This window comes from Gambusia affinis, linkage group LG05 (genome assembly GCF_019740435.1).
Source record: "Gambusia affinis linkage group LG05, SWU_Gaff_1.0, whole genome shotgun sequence".
NCBI lineage: Eukaryota > Metazoa > Chordata > Actinopteri > Cyprinodontiformes > Poeciliidae > Gambusia > Gambusia affinis.
This window is the reverse complement of record NC_057872.1, coordinates 20,724,283-20,739,570: the sequence shown is the minus strand read 5'-3', so window position 1 is coordinate 20,739,570 and position 15,288 is coordinate 20,724,283. Positions and strand designations below refer to the sequence as shown.

The following is a 15,288-nucleotide window of genomic DNA, read 5'->3' as shown; positions in this document are numbered from 1 at the left end:
GACAGTATAAGACAGATAATCTGAGGGGAAAAATAATAAAAAATAATGAGATCCTCTGCTTTCTCCCAGTACTAACCGATTACTTTTGCCAATCAGTCAGAAACAACCAGTCAGAGTCAGGAGGAGGGTTTTAGTGCCGTCAGTCACTCTCATGCTCACCCCCTTCCATTTGATCTTTGCTAAGCTAAAACTGACTCACCACAACATAGCCTACCATTAATGCTAATGCTAGTTAGCATAGCCATAGATGGGAGCAGAATAAGGTTTTCCTGGAAAGGTGAGTAGTTTTTTTCCCCCCATTAGCACATTGAGTAATGTACAGGAGGTTGACTGACAGCAATAAGATCCTCCTTCTGGCTCTGATTGGTTGTTTCTGACCAGGAGTGGTGCATTGATTTTCTTTATTCACAGATTATCTGTAACATGCCATACTGTCACGACTTGGTAACAGTTTTAACAAATATGGAAAAAAACATATTTTTGTTAAAGTTACATACTGGAGCTTTAACACTAAACAAATCACATGTAAGAAACACACAGCCCAGCCAACATCTTTAAAAATCCACAGAGTGACTGAATGAATTTACATCAACGGTCAGATAGACATACACCGAAGTGTGCAGCTAGCAAAAGCTGAGCATTTTGTCAAAGACGAAACACCCCAGACACCCGAGCAAAGCTGTGAACCTGGCCAACGAAGCTTGGGCAAACCGTGGCACATGGAGAGCAAAGACGCACAAGACACAGGAGACCAACATAAAAGCAGAGTCATTACACCATGCAGCATGATCATTCTTGCATATTGGATTTGCTGTCAGGTTCCACAGCTAAAGATGAGCATCGGTGCTGAATGCATTTATATTCTGTTCAATCAGCGCAGCAACACAAACTGCTGACGATCACATGTTTTCCCCTCATTTCTCTACTTGCTTTACTTGCTGCAAACTGAACACTTGCATTTTGGGGTTCATTTGTCAAGTTTACTTTCTCCTTTGTATAAAGGTAGGTAGTAAAACTCTTAAAAGTTTTCACTGCAGTAATAAACAAATTGCATACTCTCTAATCTTTGCTTCTTAATCTGTATACAAGATCAAGAGTTTCTTCTAGAATACAGTTTGTGCATATCATTTACATGTTAAGCTTCAATTTACTTTAGATTTTAAAGATTTTAGAAGTTGTTCTAAAACGTTCAGATTTTTTTTACTGAACTTCTTGTCTATTCTTTCTTGTAGAAGTTTTTATACTGCTTGAACGTATTTTACTGCTGCTCTACAAACACAATCCTTGATGCATTTTACAAGGATTCGATATAGAAGACAACACAGAGCAATGCATTACTGTGAATTAATATCAAACAGACAGATGGTTTTCAAAATGTTTCAGAAATACAAGTTACAAAAGTAATACATACAAATGTATTCACATCTTCTGAACACAACTGCAAGGGAAAAATGTCTGTACCAGCTTTGAGCATCTAGAGGTAAATGTTTGCCGATTCAACTCAAGCTCAGTCAGATAGGTTGAAAATGGCCTCAATTAATCAATTTTGATATCTACTTCACAAATATACAAAGTTTCTTGCGATAGTCTATCACACCAAATTCCAATAACCTATATTAAAGTTTGACAAAAGGTGAAAAAGTTCAGTCTTCCAGCTGATGGATTGTTAAGCTGAACACAGAAACTTAAATTAAGGAGCCAAAAAGTTTTCCCACATAAAACAGCACTTCTTGTGCCCATCAGCAGTGTCAAGCCTTCAGAGTTTCACTTCCATCTCTGACCTTTGGACCTTCTGTAAACTTAAGAAAGTAGCTTTAAATTAACAGAAGCTAAAACCAGCAGCATCAGTCAGAAGTTAGACTTTTCCCCACCAGTGTTTCTGGACAAAGAAAAGAGTCGCACTAACATCGTGCCTGACGTCTGACAGTTGGGAACGGTTTGATCGCAGCCTGAAGAGGAACCATTCTGCTTTTGATTAAACTGCTCTAATGATAATTTCAGCGCACGTTTTGCTAAGATGCTCAGGATAAAAACGGCGTGCCAAAAAGCTTTCCAAGGTGTCACCCACCTCCTGTCTATCTGCCACAGCTCTTTGATCAGCCCCTCCACTTTCACACTCAGCCTTCACCTCCTCCACTGGCTGGAGGCTAAGTCAAAGCTGTCACAGAGTCTGACACCGGCTGTTGACGCTGCACTGGGGTTCGCTGCCTTTGACGGTGAAAACAGGATTTTTTATATATTTTTTTGGGATTGGGCTCATTCTATCTCCTCCTTTCCCACAGCTTGACACAGTAGATCTCAATTCGAAGCTCCCAATTACCGCATTTCGCCCCTTCGGGTGTGTTCTAATATGTCATATCAGGAGCCATCTGCAGCAATATATCTTGCACAATTACTGGCACACTGAGAGGGGACTTTAAGACAGCACTCCTCCAGGCAATCTGGGTCTGCGCTCACCCTCTTCCTCTAACTGACACACACAGACACACACACCCTGAAAGTTGTGCACTCTTGCTGTCCTACATATAAACGCTCCTGCTTTCCTGAGCACACAAACACACACACAGCTGTGTGGCAGCGACGCTCACTCTGTCTCTTCCTGTGCCCACTTCATCAACCTGTGCACCGCGGCTCAGGCGTGTGCAGGTAGATAGATGGGGGTGCCACTGGGGTTCCGATGCTGAGGCGAGTGAAAATGGCCGAGTCAGCAGGCCAGTGACAGTGATGAAGGTGAGAGCGGCAGGCTACCCCCTCCCCCCCTCCACGAACATTAACAACACAGTGAGCACAGCCAGAAGCAGACATTTAGTTATAGTGAGGCGTGTTGAGTTGCACTTGCAGCCGTGGTTTCCCAAAATACTCTGCTTTGCTGAGAAATTATTTTTCTTTGAAGAAATTTAGCTATAATCAGATTCGTCTACAGCTACATTCTTGTATAAAATCAATGTGTCTTTAATTAGTGTAACAATAAGAAAACCTTAATTTATTCAGTAAGGAAATAAAAAAGTAGCATATGAGAAGAAATCATTGATTTTTGCTAAATTAATTAATGGCTTTATAAATAATTTCTTTCAATCATTTCACTTTTTATATTTTAAAAGTTTAAGAACTTGAAAAAGAAATGAAAATATGTTTTAAATAATCAGGACTTTGAGTAGCTTTATTGGTAAATTATGATTTTCTGTGTCATTTCTTTTGGATATTCTTCAAAATGTGAATAGAGTAAATTTAGTAATTTCTCAATAAGAGAAACTTGATGTTTGTAAATGTTCTTTACTCACAAAATCGCTACAAAGATATGCATTTGCCACCACTTGCCCATATCTATTGTTAGAACAGTTATTAAAGTTAAGAACCAGAATTATGATGAGCAACTTTATGCATTGAACGGCATTTATGACAGATAGGAGAATGTAATATAAGAAACAATTAATTTTTAAATCCCACGGTTAGGAGATCTGAAGTAAAGAACGGCACCTTGGCAACACAAAGACAGCATAACTACCATTTAACAATTTCATATCTAAGATGTTTTGCTTATATTTACCATAAGTGCCATTTCTTTAGCTCTTTTCCGTACTTTTAGACAATTAAAGAAATCTATTCTACACATCGACATCACTTTACTAATCATGAGAAGTTCCTTTCATTCTATTAAAACAAGCAAATCACTTTAATTTTGGCCTCAGCAGACTAATATAAATTTTGATACACTTTTCTATTACAGAAACAGAATGTACTTTCTGCATTTGACACATAAAAGATTCAATCTAAAAAGAATGTAAGGGATGAAAACAGACATTTCATAATAAAAGGAAAAGAAAAACTACTTTTGTGGATTGCATCAAATTGTTATGTGTTCAAGCATTGAGCATCATTTGTATGTTTTCAATGCTTAAGGGCAACTGCATACTTTCGCCGACACAGAGGCACTGTGGACTCTTAAGATTTGACAAAATGATTACATTTCTGCCAGTGTTGACCATCTCACAAAAACAGTTTCTACCAGAGAGATGTTGTTGCCCTGAATTCATCTAAACGCTGAACAATCATAATTTCCTTAGTGCAATATCAATATGCGTCTTGAAAATAACGTTTTATTTGTTTTTACTACATTTTTAAATACTTGTTTCCTTTTTCTTGCTGTACTTATGAGAGTTGCTATTTTGTTTTTACATATTGTTATGGTTTCTTGTACAATAACTAATTTTAAAAGACAATCAAAGTACAAAATACTGAGATCAATCAATATTTGCCATATTAACTTAGCTACTAAACTATCAGTTGGATGAACAAAAAGACCATCAGAAGAATGATGGAAATATTTGTTTAGCACTAATCAGATTTTTGCCAAATCATCTAATTTTTAATGCAGTTTTACCATTAAATATGTCAAATCTTTAGCAAAGGATCCATCATGCAGCAGATATTTTAGGAAAGAGACATGCTGTAAGCTGTATGTCTTGAGAGTAGAGAGTACAGTACCAGCAGAGGCCGTCCTCTCTGCCCAAGAGAAAGTTGGACTGAGAAGCCAAGCTGTGGAGGGAGGTGGGAAAAAAAACACAGAAGACAAGCAGTTTTCAGAAAGCTGTAACAGCAGGGAAACAGTGAAACGGATCAGAGGCCGCTCCTGGTCAGTCCTCACACAGAAACTAGACAACAAAAATGCTTAAACAGCTGCTTTAGTCAAGCTGAGATGTTAGAGGCAGAGCGGTGTACAGTAGGAAGTGTGAAAGCTGGATAGTTATTCACATGCAGTGCCTGTTTGCTTCCTCTTCCAGTAACAAAACACCGCTGTTTTTTCCTGAAGTGTGATGAGTCTTAAAGGATCACTGAATGAAGTTTGGGCCTGAAGTAAGGACCAAACTTGTTGTTGGTCCTTACTTCCGATGATATGATTTTATGGTTGAACTCTTCTTGATCCAGCAGTTTGCTTAGCCTTTAAAAACGTAAATGCTCTATGAAAAAAAAAAATCATTAATCTATGGACAAAGACTTTCTCAGCTCTGGCAAGCAGAGGTTTCTAAGAGCTTTCTGCCCATCAGCTTTGGATAGTCGACAGCTATTACAACTCTGCAAACGCTCTTCATTTAGGTCACTTAGAGAAGAAACAGAAAGAGAAAGGAGAAATATAAAGGGAGAAAAAAAGATGTATATAGAACGCATCTCTTCAGTTACAGGGAATAGTGAGATACAAATTAATACACATTTCCTTTCTAGTAAAACATTTTTTCAACCCCCTCCCCAACAAGCTACACTTGCACAAAACAGCTATAATACATCCACACAAGTATTCACACCCTTCAAAAGTTTCACACCATGTCAGGATTACAACCAATGGACTTTTTGGGGATTTTGTGTGATAAACCATACAGAGCAGTTTATAACTGTGAAGTTGAAGAATTTAATGAATAATATGTTTTTCTTTTTTATTCTGATAGAAGTCCAAAAAGTCTGGTTTGACTTTTTATTTTAGTACACGTAAGTCAATTCTGGATCAAGAACAAACGCAGCCCTTTTATGTGTAAATTAATCTGAGTATAAATGCAGCTGTTCTGTTTTTGGCCTCAGAGGTTTGTTAAAAAAAACTGCGAACAAAAACCCATCATGAAGAACATAGCAGTTCAGTCAGGGAGGAAGTTTAAAGCAGAATGAGATTAGAAAGTTGTATTCGAAGCTTGGAGCTAAAATGAAATGCTTTGGCTTAAAACACATCCAGAGCTGGTAAAAGTTTTGACCAAAGTCTCTTTGAGACTCTGTGGCAGGATGTGAAAATATGCTGTTCACAGAACCTCTCTGTAATACCTGACTGAACTATTTTTCAAACAAAAATGGACAAATATTTAATTAGAAAAGACATGTCCAAAAAGATTTACAGCTGTATCTGCAATAAAAACTAAATGAATGTTTAATTTTTATGATACTTCCCAAATATGTACTAATTTGTGTCGATTCACCACATATAATCCAAATGAAACACATATTTATGATTTTGTATGACAGAATGTAATAAATGTTCACCCCTGTACCTTGATATAATACAGCCAAGTGAAAGAAATAAGACGCCATATGACAGCCTGTTTGTTATAACATCATCAGTTATAAGAAACTACAAAAACAAATATTATAAAAAACATTACAATAAAAATGGATGAAAAAATCTAACTGTAATAAAAATGCTAGTAGGGAATAAATATGACACCCGCACATTTATCCCAACTTAAAATGGATACCATTACTGTGGACATTATCTAATGAAAAAGCTGCCTATAAAATGAAAGAGACAGCACAACTGCAACTTTTATGAGAATTTTGCAAACATTAAATTTTTGTTCTCCAAAAAAAAAGTCCACAAATGTTTGCCACATGGATGACATTCATTTGACATAATATTCTGTCAAAAGAATGTTAATAATTTGGACAGAAGAACAGAGAACATGGCACAAACTGAATACATTATTTCAGCAAAAGTAAACTACCGTAGTATTTATTGTGAAGTATAAGTATTATGCTTCCACAAATAATGATGTTATTTGTGGAAGGTTTAAGTATAATTAAACAACATGCTTTACAAATCAATATGTAAATATTTCTTATTAAAAGCTGACTATTTAATGGGCTGTCCTGGTCTTTTTCACCCGAGGGAGGACTTAAGCTGAGCTGGAACAACTAGTAACCAGCAGGCATTTCTACATAAATGTACAAACTGGCTGCGAATGCTGCTCTGCAGGGCAGCAGTTCATCCATTAACATTTAGATTGAGGAGTCAAGAGGAAGCTGAGAGTCAACAGGTGTACATTGAATTAACTAAGCCTGGATAAAGGGGACGGAAATGAGAGGGGAAAAAAACGGAAGTGGTGGATGATTTAAAGGGGGGATGATGGGAGAAAATAAGATGACAGAAATAATTTTCTTGTGGCGCCTGCAGCGAGGAGAAGTGTAGACGACAGCAAACGCAAGGAATGGCAGCCAAGCCGTCAATCACCATTTGATAGGGAGGGTTTGTTTGCTCGCTGCGAGGCCACACTGTGAGGAAATCAGAAGCAAAGCAGAAGCAGTCTGGGCTGTACTGGTGCCCACATTTGCCCATGCTGTCCTAGGACAGCACGATTTTCCGTGGTGCTGTGAGAACAGTTTGGTGTGCTGGGAAACATTCCCACATTTCAGTGGTGCTCCCTTGTTTTCAGTGACAGCAATTCACACACACACCAACACACACACATGGCTCAGTGGTCCTGCCTGGTGCTGATTCTAGAGTCAAACCTGCAGGAGCTGAAACGCTGCCACAATCAGCATCTGGGCTTCATGATCATGGCTAAAATTTAAATCCTGTTTGCTCAGTGAAACTGTGGCTGTTTTCATTGCTCACATGTTTCAGTTAGATTTCCAGAAAAAAATCTTTTAAAGAACAGAAGATCCTACGTTGTCTTCAATTACAATACATATACACATTTATTTTTTCTTCATTTGCACAGGAAAGTATGAGCTAATGTGGTAAACATTCCAAAATATAAAGTCAGATGCAAATCATTCCTTGAATTTCAGTGCAATCAGAACTTTGTTGAAGGTTTGCAGATTAACTCCTTAAAAATTGTATTTTATATCAACTTGTATTTTTGTGCAAATACAATCCAAAAGATTAACATTGACACTCTTTTGAAAAGTGACATGCCATAAATGTGCATAATGGTGAGTTGGATTTGATGCGTTGGAAGTCAGAGCTGGGAATGACATCATTCCTATCTAAAGTGCATTCTGAAAGAAAATCAGAAAAGCAAATCGGATTATTGAGGCACTAAATACCATTAGTGATGAAATAAAAAAAAACATTCTGTTACATTTTGTGTTAAAGACAAAAAGATTGTAATCTCCTTGCACCAACTGTTTAACGTTTAATGAGAAACATGATTATAAACAGTTTATGTCTGAAACTTTCTGAGTGCTTTTATGCGCAGCAGCCATATTGGATGCTGAACTTGTTTTTTGCTTCCGGGGCAGTCTTGTATGTCCATCTGCAAAGGCAGATATTAGACTTCTCAAAAGACTTAAAACAAATAATATCTATTAGCCAACAGGGGGGCAACATCACTGCAAACAGGAACCAGTTTGCATTAAAATGCTAAAAATAAAATATCCCCATAAGTTCTTGACCTCAGTCAATATTTATTTTTTAGCTCTTACTCTAAGCTTCTTTAATATTTAATGAAGAATGATTCTGTGGATTAACTTCTAAGAAATAAATGTCATTTTAAAACTAGTAATTATTGCCCTGACTGTAGATGACGGTAAGTTCAAACCAGCAGCTATTTACTTGTAACCTTTCCCTGAATGACAAACTAATCTAACATTTTATCTTTTCTATGTAATTTTGAAAAGTGGATGAGAGAAATTCCCAAAACATTCCCAGACAATTGAATCAATCTAATAAAGAAACAAACATTTGAAAGTGTTCCAGATCAAACTACTGTTAGGAATTGTTAAGCGAGCCACTAACTATGGAAGAATTGATTAACAAAATAGCATTTATCTATATTAGACTTTTCCCATTACCTCATAAACGTATGGACATGAAAGGTTGGCTCTTGATGGATTTCAATGTAATATATGTTTGTGCAATATCAGACTTTTTCAGAAGTTTCTTTTTTTAACAAATATTTATGAAACCATTAAGTGGGGAGGGAATGGTAATGGTTCAAGCTGAAATAAAAATTTTTACACAGTTTGCTTTGAGTCTGGCAGTTGTTGGATGATCAAGTGAGGATGCTGAAATGACTGGGCTGATCTGATTGCAGAGGGATTTTGTTAAGTCTGGCTGGTCATTTGTTAACATTCACATGGCAATATAACATGTGAATGAGCTGGGGGAGATTGTTAACTATAATCTTTCTTTATAAGATGCAACCCCCATGAAGTCACATCTGTAGACTATAACAAACAACAATTAGCATATATTCATGGACTACTTTTGTTTGCAGTCAGACAGAACAATACATTAATCTTCCAGCTGACAGCTTTGTGTCTTTTTTAAACACATTTTTCTCACAGTTTTTTTATCCGTATTGTTGCCTGGATGCTGTCTTTAAAGTGAACAAAAAGCTGGAATATTTCTCCAAAAAGACTTGAAACGCGCCTAAATCTCTTCACATGAAAGTGTCTTTTTATGTGAACACCAGTGCTGAGACCATCCTGAAATATCAAACCTCAAATTCTATACAGCAGATCAAATCCTCATTTTATCTCCTTAACTGACTTTGACAGCTAAGCTACATCTACAGCCTTCACGTAGTTGTGCCGCCGTAGGAATGTGAGGCCCACATGTATCCCAGCAGTTGGATCTCATGTCTGTCAGCTGAGAGTGGCAGCTAAATGGCATAAAAATAAAAAATTGATGCGGCGCGCATGTCGCTGGTGCACAGCTGCGCCCAGGTTCAGTTTTGAGGACTGAAAGCAGCACAGAGAGACGCCTTTCATTGAACTGCCGAGCGAGGTGCTGTTTCTGTCATAATGAAGCAGCTCCCTCTTTCTTGGTGACACTTCCAAAGAGCTTCAGATCTAAGCTTTAGGTGGCAGAAAAAGTAAAAAAAAACTAAACAAAAAAAACTCTTGGAACAAATCTAATTATCCCATAATCTCTGAGGGGGGAAACAAGCTTTCGCTTTCAACTGAACTAAAAGAGAACAGACACAGTGGAGCAACAGGCATCGCATCCAACACACAAATGCAAGGAAAAGACACTTTGATACTGGGTTTGTGATGTATTTGCATCTGTTTTGGAAATTTTTTAGGTTATTTTTGTCTGTCAGGCTGCTATACACTCCATGTGTGTGAGGAGTGTATTAATTTGTGAGATAAACAGCAACACTGAGCTGCTTTGCTCTATTTGATCGTAAGTCATTCACCTGACTTTGGTTGTATAACTAGAGAAGCATTCAACTGTCACTGTTCCCAACATGAGGAGGAAGAAATCAAGGGAGGACAAACAGGAAGAGGTAAAATGTAAACCACTGGCTGCAAGTGATGTGACAGAGTGGACGCTATATCAATCAATATAAATCTAACCTATAAACTTTTTTTTTTTTTTTTTGCTGTTTAGATGTGAAAATAATTTTTTATGGTCTAAAAGTGTAGTTGTCCTTGAGCTTCTTCTACTTTTATAATGCAATGTTTAAAATGTCAGTAAAACCTTTTATTACTTTTACTTTTATCTGAAATAACTGTAACGAGTCATCAAATAATTCAATAGCATCGCCAGCTGGATGATTATTTGTGTTGCACAATTCTCTCACTTCCATCATTGAGTTGTTTATAAATCCTAAGTGCTATTAGCAGCTATAGAGGGAGAGAGGGAGAGAGAGAAAGAAATGTTGCCAAGAAAGAAAAAGACAAAAAGTATCCCAAGTGTGTAATCACTTTGTACTAAATGGACCTGGAACAGATCAGTGCATCCTCAAACACCTCCACAGAAAACATCCAAACTTTACCGGTATTTTCTCTCATATTTCTTAAACTAACTGAAGAAGCTCCTACAGAACTGGACATTTTTTTTATGTGATCACTCAATTAATCACCAATAATCAATAGTTTACTTAATTACTAAAATAATTGTTCACAACAGTCCAAGTAGATTCGGTGATTCATGATCACAAGACTCAGACGGAGTATGCATGTTTGTAGCAATTTAAAAACAGGTAAATTGCTACAAACAATTTACCTGTGATTATGATGAACTGAGGTCATCATTATCACATCATCCTCGACATCAGACTCCCTTAGTTACAACACGCTGCCTAAGCAGGAGTGTAGTCCATTCTTTGGACTGTGAAATCTTGTGCTGGGCAGCGCAGCTTGTAGGATCTGTACCAGGAGCTAAATCAGACCAGGACCGCAGAGGGAGATGGCTCATGGAGAAAGGAGGTGGGGTATCTAGGTCACCGCAAGATAAATGAACTGCAGCTGGGGTGATGCCACAGCTTTTCTATGTATGGCGTAATTCAATTGCTTTACTGAATCAGCTGGAGCGTTTTCTTCAGTAAGAGGTTTGTGGATAAGTTGTTTCAGGAGGGAAAGGTTAATCACCAGGACATTACCAAATCATTCTAACAAGTACGTCACAGGAATAAAAACGGGACTTACACCAAGTTATTGAGTGACGCCAGTGTCAGCTGCTGTTGCTGCTGTTGATGCTGTTGTTGTTGCTGGGAGACGACTGGTTGCTGCTGCCAGGCGGCCATGTTGCCAGGCACCAGCCCTGGTGGTGTGAAAGTCTGAAGGGCTGTGAGATCCGCGCTCGTCAGCTGGTACTCTGCGATTAAAGGATGCAAGAAAAGACATTTAGAGAAAGAAAGAGAAGAAATGAAGAGGAGGGGGATTGTTTTACATCATACAACTTTCTGCTGCATCAATATTAATCATGGCTAATCCATATTAATGTGAACCTTTGAAGTGGAATCATTCCAGAAGCTCTCACACAATGAACAAAGTGAATATTCATAGTGGTTTGTGGCAGCACACTGCAAGATTTTCCATCATGGCACTTAATAGATTTTTATGAAATAATGGAGTGTATTGTTTTTTTTCTTAAATCTGCATCTTTTCCATGACTTTAAAATCAACCCTGTTGGCAGGAAAGTCTTCCCCACTCTGATGCAAACCGACAGCTTCAGCCCAGGCTTGCTGTGTGGCGGGGCCGCGCTGCGTTCAGGGACTCACCGGTGTTGTAGGCTGTCTGCATGCCAGGGAAGGGAGCAAGGAGACTGGGTGTTGCCACAGAAACCACTGGAGTTGTGAGTGGCTGAGTCACATGCGAGCTACCTAGCCGCTGAGCATTCTGGGAAAACAGAAAAAGTGGACATCAGTTAATAAAGACTGCAGGAAAAGTTTACAGCTTTTATAAAGAGCCTCACTGCTCTAACTAGCTTCGATGAGAATTTCTGTGTGTCCTCTATGTGCAGAGCAGCTAATTTATGCTAAGTTATTATTTCCTGTGGCAGTTTTGCTCTGATGTAACTTCATCTGAGGGAGAATCCAACATACAAAGAATCTAAAAACCCCCCGACTGAGATTATCAACAACTTTCTTCCTGTGGATCTATTCTGCCTTGCAAATGTATTCAATACCCCTTGAACTTTTTTATATTTTGTCAAACTTTAATAGGTTTATGTGGATTTTATGTGACAAACCAGTAAAAAGTGGTCTAATTGTGATGTGGAACTAAATTAAATATGTTTTTTATATTTTTCTAATGCAAATGAGTAAAGTTTGGCATATATATGCAAATGTATGCCTGATGTTTTTGCCCAATGTTTGTTGCTTTATAACTCAAACTCAATCAGATTGTGTGAAGTGTCAGAAAATATGTTTTCTTTGTAAATCTGGTTGTATGTTTAGGGTTTTTACCCTTTTGGAATATAAACTTCAGCCTCAGTCTTAATATGTTTGTATCCTCTAAGAGGTTACTGAGACCTTTTCTTGCACATCACATTTTTAAATCTTTCAAATTTCAAGTTATATCTTCAATTTTATAACTATTCTCTACTTTGTGTTAGTCTATCCCACAAAATCCCAACACATGCACTGAAAGTTTGTGAAAAAGTTCTAGCTGTGTGCATGCATTGCAAGGCTCTGCAGACTTAAAGCTCTGGCTCTGTGTTGTGAGACAATCTGATCTGTTTCCACAAGAAATCAGGCCTTTTGTCCTTATATGGCCGGACTACAGAAGTTCAGAGCACATGACTTCATCCATTTTCAACAACAATAATGGTGATGGTTAGCATGTGGCTTCCACAGTGCGGCGCAGGCGATGCAGAAACTTTGCAATGTGACAGAGAACAATTTAGTTACCACTGAAATATTTCACTGTAAAAACAGCCTGCTTTATTTTGAGCTGAAATAATAAAGACATTACACCCTCTGCTTTGACAAAAAGAAGTGCAGAAACTCTGTTATACACTTGCTTTTCTTTACATTTTTCAAAGTTTTCTTTAGCAGACTAAGAAAAATCCTGATATCCGAGTTATTCTAATTAACAAATCATTTCATGCGTCTGCTGGGCAGATGTGCTCAACATCACGCCACATCCTGAGACATCTCACTCTGTAAGAGAATCCTGCCACCTCCGTTCTCCCTGAGGTGTTCAACTTTCCAGCGACAATTTAACATCGTGGTGCGAGATGAGAAAATTCTCGCATCTTGAGGTGGCGTAGGCACGGCTACGCCTGTCGCCAGGACCCGGCGCTCGCATTATGTAGAGCCAGGGTGGAAGGTGTTATGAGAGGTAGGGGCGTGCAGGAGCGTCATGCTGTTCGGAAAGCATGCACTGCCAAGGCTGACAGGAGTAGGACATGAGTGGGGATGAGTGTGTGTGTGTAGATGTGTGTGAGAAGATGAGAGTTTTCTATAATAAAATGTGAGCCGGCAGGTACGGCAGGAATAAATGCACAATGTGAAGTGAGTTTTTGTCCTGAGGTGTGTATATTTATGCAGAGAAATGGCATGCATGCGCGCACGCGTGTGTGTGCGTAGGACTGAATGGGGTCAGAGAATCTGAGGCTAACATGTCCATCTGCGCTCCAGGTTGGAGACTTTGGGAGCTTTCCTCTCTCTGATCCTCAGAGCGGAGACGCTCAGATGAAACCAAACATGCACATGCTGAGCAGCTTTCACACACAGCACAGAGTCAGCTGGTTGCTCCACTTCCCCCAACGTTTCCTCCCGTATAGTGGTGCACAAATGTGCTGGAAGCTTTGTCGCAACCTAAGTATTCATTTGGGATTTCTGATCAAATTTGCTGGAAAATATAAATGAGTTATCATTTCTAAAACAGAAGAATCAATAAAATGGAGGATTGTTTTCAAATTAAGGATACTGCCTGAAGAGACCATTTGTTCATCCAAACAATTTTTTTTTTTCACAGCAGTTGTTTGGAGCCAAATTTGGTATTAGGTTTTGTTTTAGCAGTTTTAGCAGATACTCTTTCCTGTTTTCACATAGTAACATTATTTTGGCCTTTGGAACTTTATTAGACAGCTAGGGATCATATTTTTAAGTAAACATCAGGTGGTGTGTCAGAAAACGGGTCTCTAGACTACAAAAACATAAATCTTACCAAGTATTTTGTCTAGTTTCTAGGGCAAACACCTTAGTGTACTTGAAGTAAGAAAAAAAGTAACTTAATAATTCTTGAATATCCTTTTCACTTCTTGTTTCAAGTGAAGAACGTCTGCCAGCAGAACTGATCATTTTTATCAATACTCAGGAATTATTGACTTAAATCAGCCTCCTATATCTTGCAGAAAAGTTACTTTTCTATTTTTTTCAAGTGTACTATGATCTATTACCTATTAAGATTTGGTGTTTTTGCAGCGTATTAAATATTTTAGTAGAAACATTTTCCAAATTATTTGGTCAAATCAAGATAGATGTAACTTCCCAGTCATTGGATCCAGTTTTTTGCTTGACTATCAGAGTCCCAAGACCTAATAAAACTCAGAAAATTTTTGGCAATAGCTAAAAAGAACAAAGGCTATGGGGGGACCCAGAAATCTAGAGAATATCTTCCAGCAGGATGAACCTGCAGAAGCTTTTGGCCCCCTAAAATTTCAGAAATGAACTGAAGCAACCAGGTGATTGTCTCTCTGTTTGGGTGTTGCTCTGATGCTCCAGTGCCTTTCCTTCATCCGCCTTCTGGCCAACCCTGATGGGATGCATCTGCTGACAGTGTCACACTCATGCTCAGTGAGATCACACAGAGTTTGACACCACATCCACGAGGCTGAAACTCTTGAAGTCTATTCACCTCACTCACCAACTCCAGCTCTTCCTCTGTCTGTGCGGCAGGTGGAAGACGAGGGGCGGGGAGGGAGGAGTAAAAGAAACAGAGGACGTTAAGTTCCTGTGAACTATTCGTGATATAAACAACCCTACATGAGAACAGGGCCTCTGTTTTTCCAAGCTCTGCAAAACGATGCCGGAAATCTGAGGAGGAATGATGAGATCCGTATTCTGAACTGCAGAAACATTAAATATTTTTAAACATCCTAAACCATCAGCATACGTTAGTCTGTAAACACCGAGTTTCACTTCTCATGCCAGGTTGACTTGTACACTCTGTACTTTCAGGAAATCCAATAAAAATTCATTCTGTGTTCAGAAGAGTCTGTGTGAAGAAATCTCTAACGTACAACATCCTGTAAACTAAAAGAAATCTACAGAAACTGATAAGAAGCTTTGAGTCTTTAAACACAAGCTAATCATAAACATTTTTATTTTACTTTAATGTATTAAAAATAA

General features: G+C 38.3%; 1 protein-coding gene across 24 annotated transcripts in view; it reads right to left on the bottom strand.

Moving 5' to 3' along the window:
- Positions 1-15,288, bottom strand: part of mef2d (myocyte enhancer factor 2d) — a 112,052-nt gene that overhangs the window by 5,532 nt on the left and 91,232 nt on the right. For 10 of the 24 annotated variants that reach the window (XM_044116041.1, XM_044116042.1, XM_044116038.1 and 7 more), the window contains 4 exons: positions 14,795-14,824; positions 11,710-11,827; positions 11,134-11,302; positions 4,486-4,536 (listed from right to left, as the gene is read on the bottom strand). In XM_044116041.1, the coding sequence (XP_043971976.1) occupies positions 4,486-4,536; positions 11,134-11,302; positions 11,710-11,827; positions 14,795-14,824 (368 nt within the window). The remainder of the gene's footprint in view (positions 1-4,485; positions 4,537-11,133; positions 11,303-11,709; positions 11,828-14,794; positions 14,825-15,288) is intronic. The other 14 variants (XM_044116046.1, XM_044116062.1, XM_044116060.1 and 11 more) reach the window with 5 other exon arrangements.